General features: G+C 36.1%; 1 protein-coding gene across 2 annotated transcripts in view; it reads right to left on the bottom strand.

The window, feature by feature from the left end:
• The window catches only part of LOC106340384 (agamous-like MADS-box protein AGL17), a 3,220-nt gene extending 2,552 nt beyond the window's left edge, over positions 1-668 (bottom strand). For both annotated transcript variants that reach the window (XM_013779265.1, XM_013779266.1), the window contains exon 1: positions 339-668. In XM_013779265.1, the coding sequence (XP_013634719.1) occupies positions 339-520 (182 nt within the window). In that variant the 5' untranslated portion in view covers positions 521-668. The remainder of the gene's footprint in view (positions 1-338) is intronic.

Genomic DNA, 668 nt, shown 5'->3' with positions numbered 1-668 from the left:
ATCAATAAACTTCCTTAATTAGTTTTTTTTTTGCTTTGGCATCCTCCGTTCAAAGTAAATTCCCTTTCCAAAGATTAGTGTAGGAGCGATATACTAATCACGTTTTATATATAAATTTAAATGAGTAAGACGCACAAAGTTGTTCACAATGAGCAGATCACACAGCTAAACACATTTCACTGGATAGATCCAACCATTCCAAGCAAACACATACTTGATATTATATAATTAAGTACGCACATGTATACTTCCATGTACTAATAGATATACAAATAGATAATATGTATTTAATTTAAGATGTTTAAAGATCGAGTGAGTTACTAAAGTAAAAGAGAAACCTGGAGCTGGCAAAGTCATAGACCTTGTCCGTATTGGAGAAAATGATGAGACCAACTTCGGCATCGCAGAGAATGGCGAGTTCTTTAGCTTTTTTGATTAGACCCTTTCTTCTTTTGGAGAAAGTGACTTGCCTACTCGTCGAATCATCGATCCTTTTGATCACAATCTTCCCTCTCCCCATCAATTTGAAGTTAACTCTATTTTGGTCTTCCTCTCGACCTTGGTGATCTTACCCGTTCTAGGGTTTTTCTAGATCTTTGCAACACCAAAGGTTTGATGAAGAAGAACGCATCAGGAGAAAGAGGAGAGAGAAAAAAAGGAAGTAAAGG

The sequence above is a fragment of the Brassica oleracea genome, chromosome C4, assembly GCF_000695525.1.
Source record: "Brassica oleracea var. oleracea cultivar TO1000 chromosome C4, BOL, whole genome shotgun sequence".
Taxonomy (NCBI): Eukaryota; Viridiplantae; Streptophyta; class Magnoliopsida; order Brassicales; family Brassicaceae; genus Brassica; species Brassica oleracea.
The sequence above is the reverse complement of the archived record's forward strand: the minus strand, read 5'-3'. Positions and strand labels throughout refer to the sequence as shown.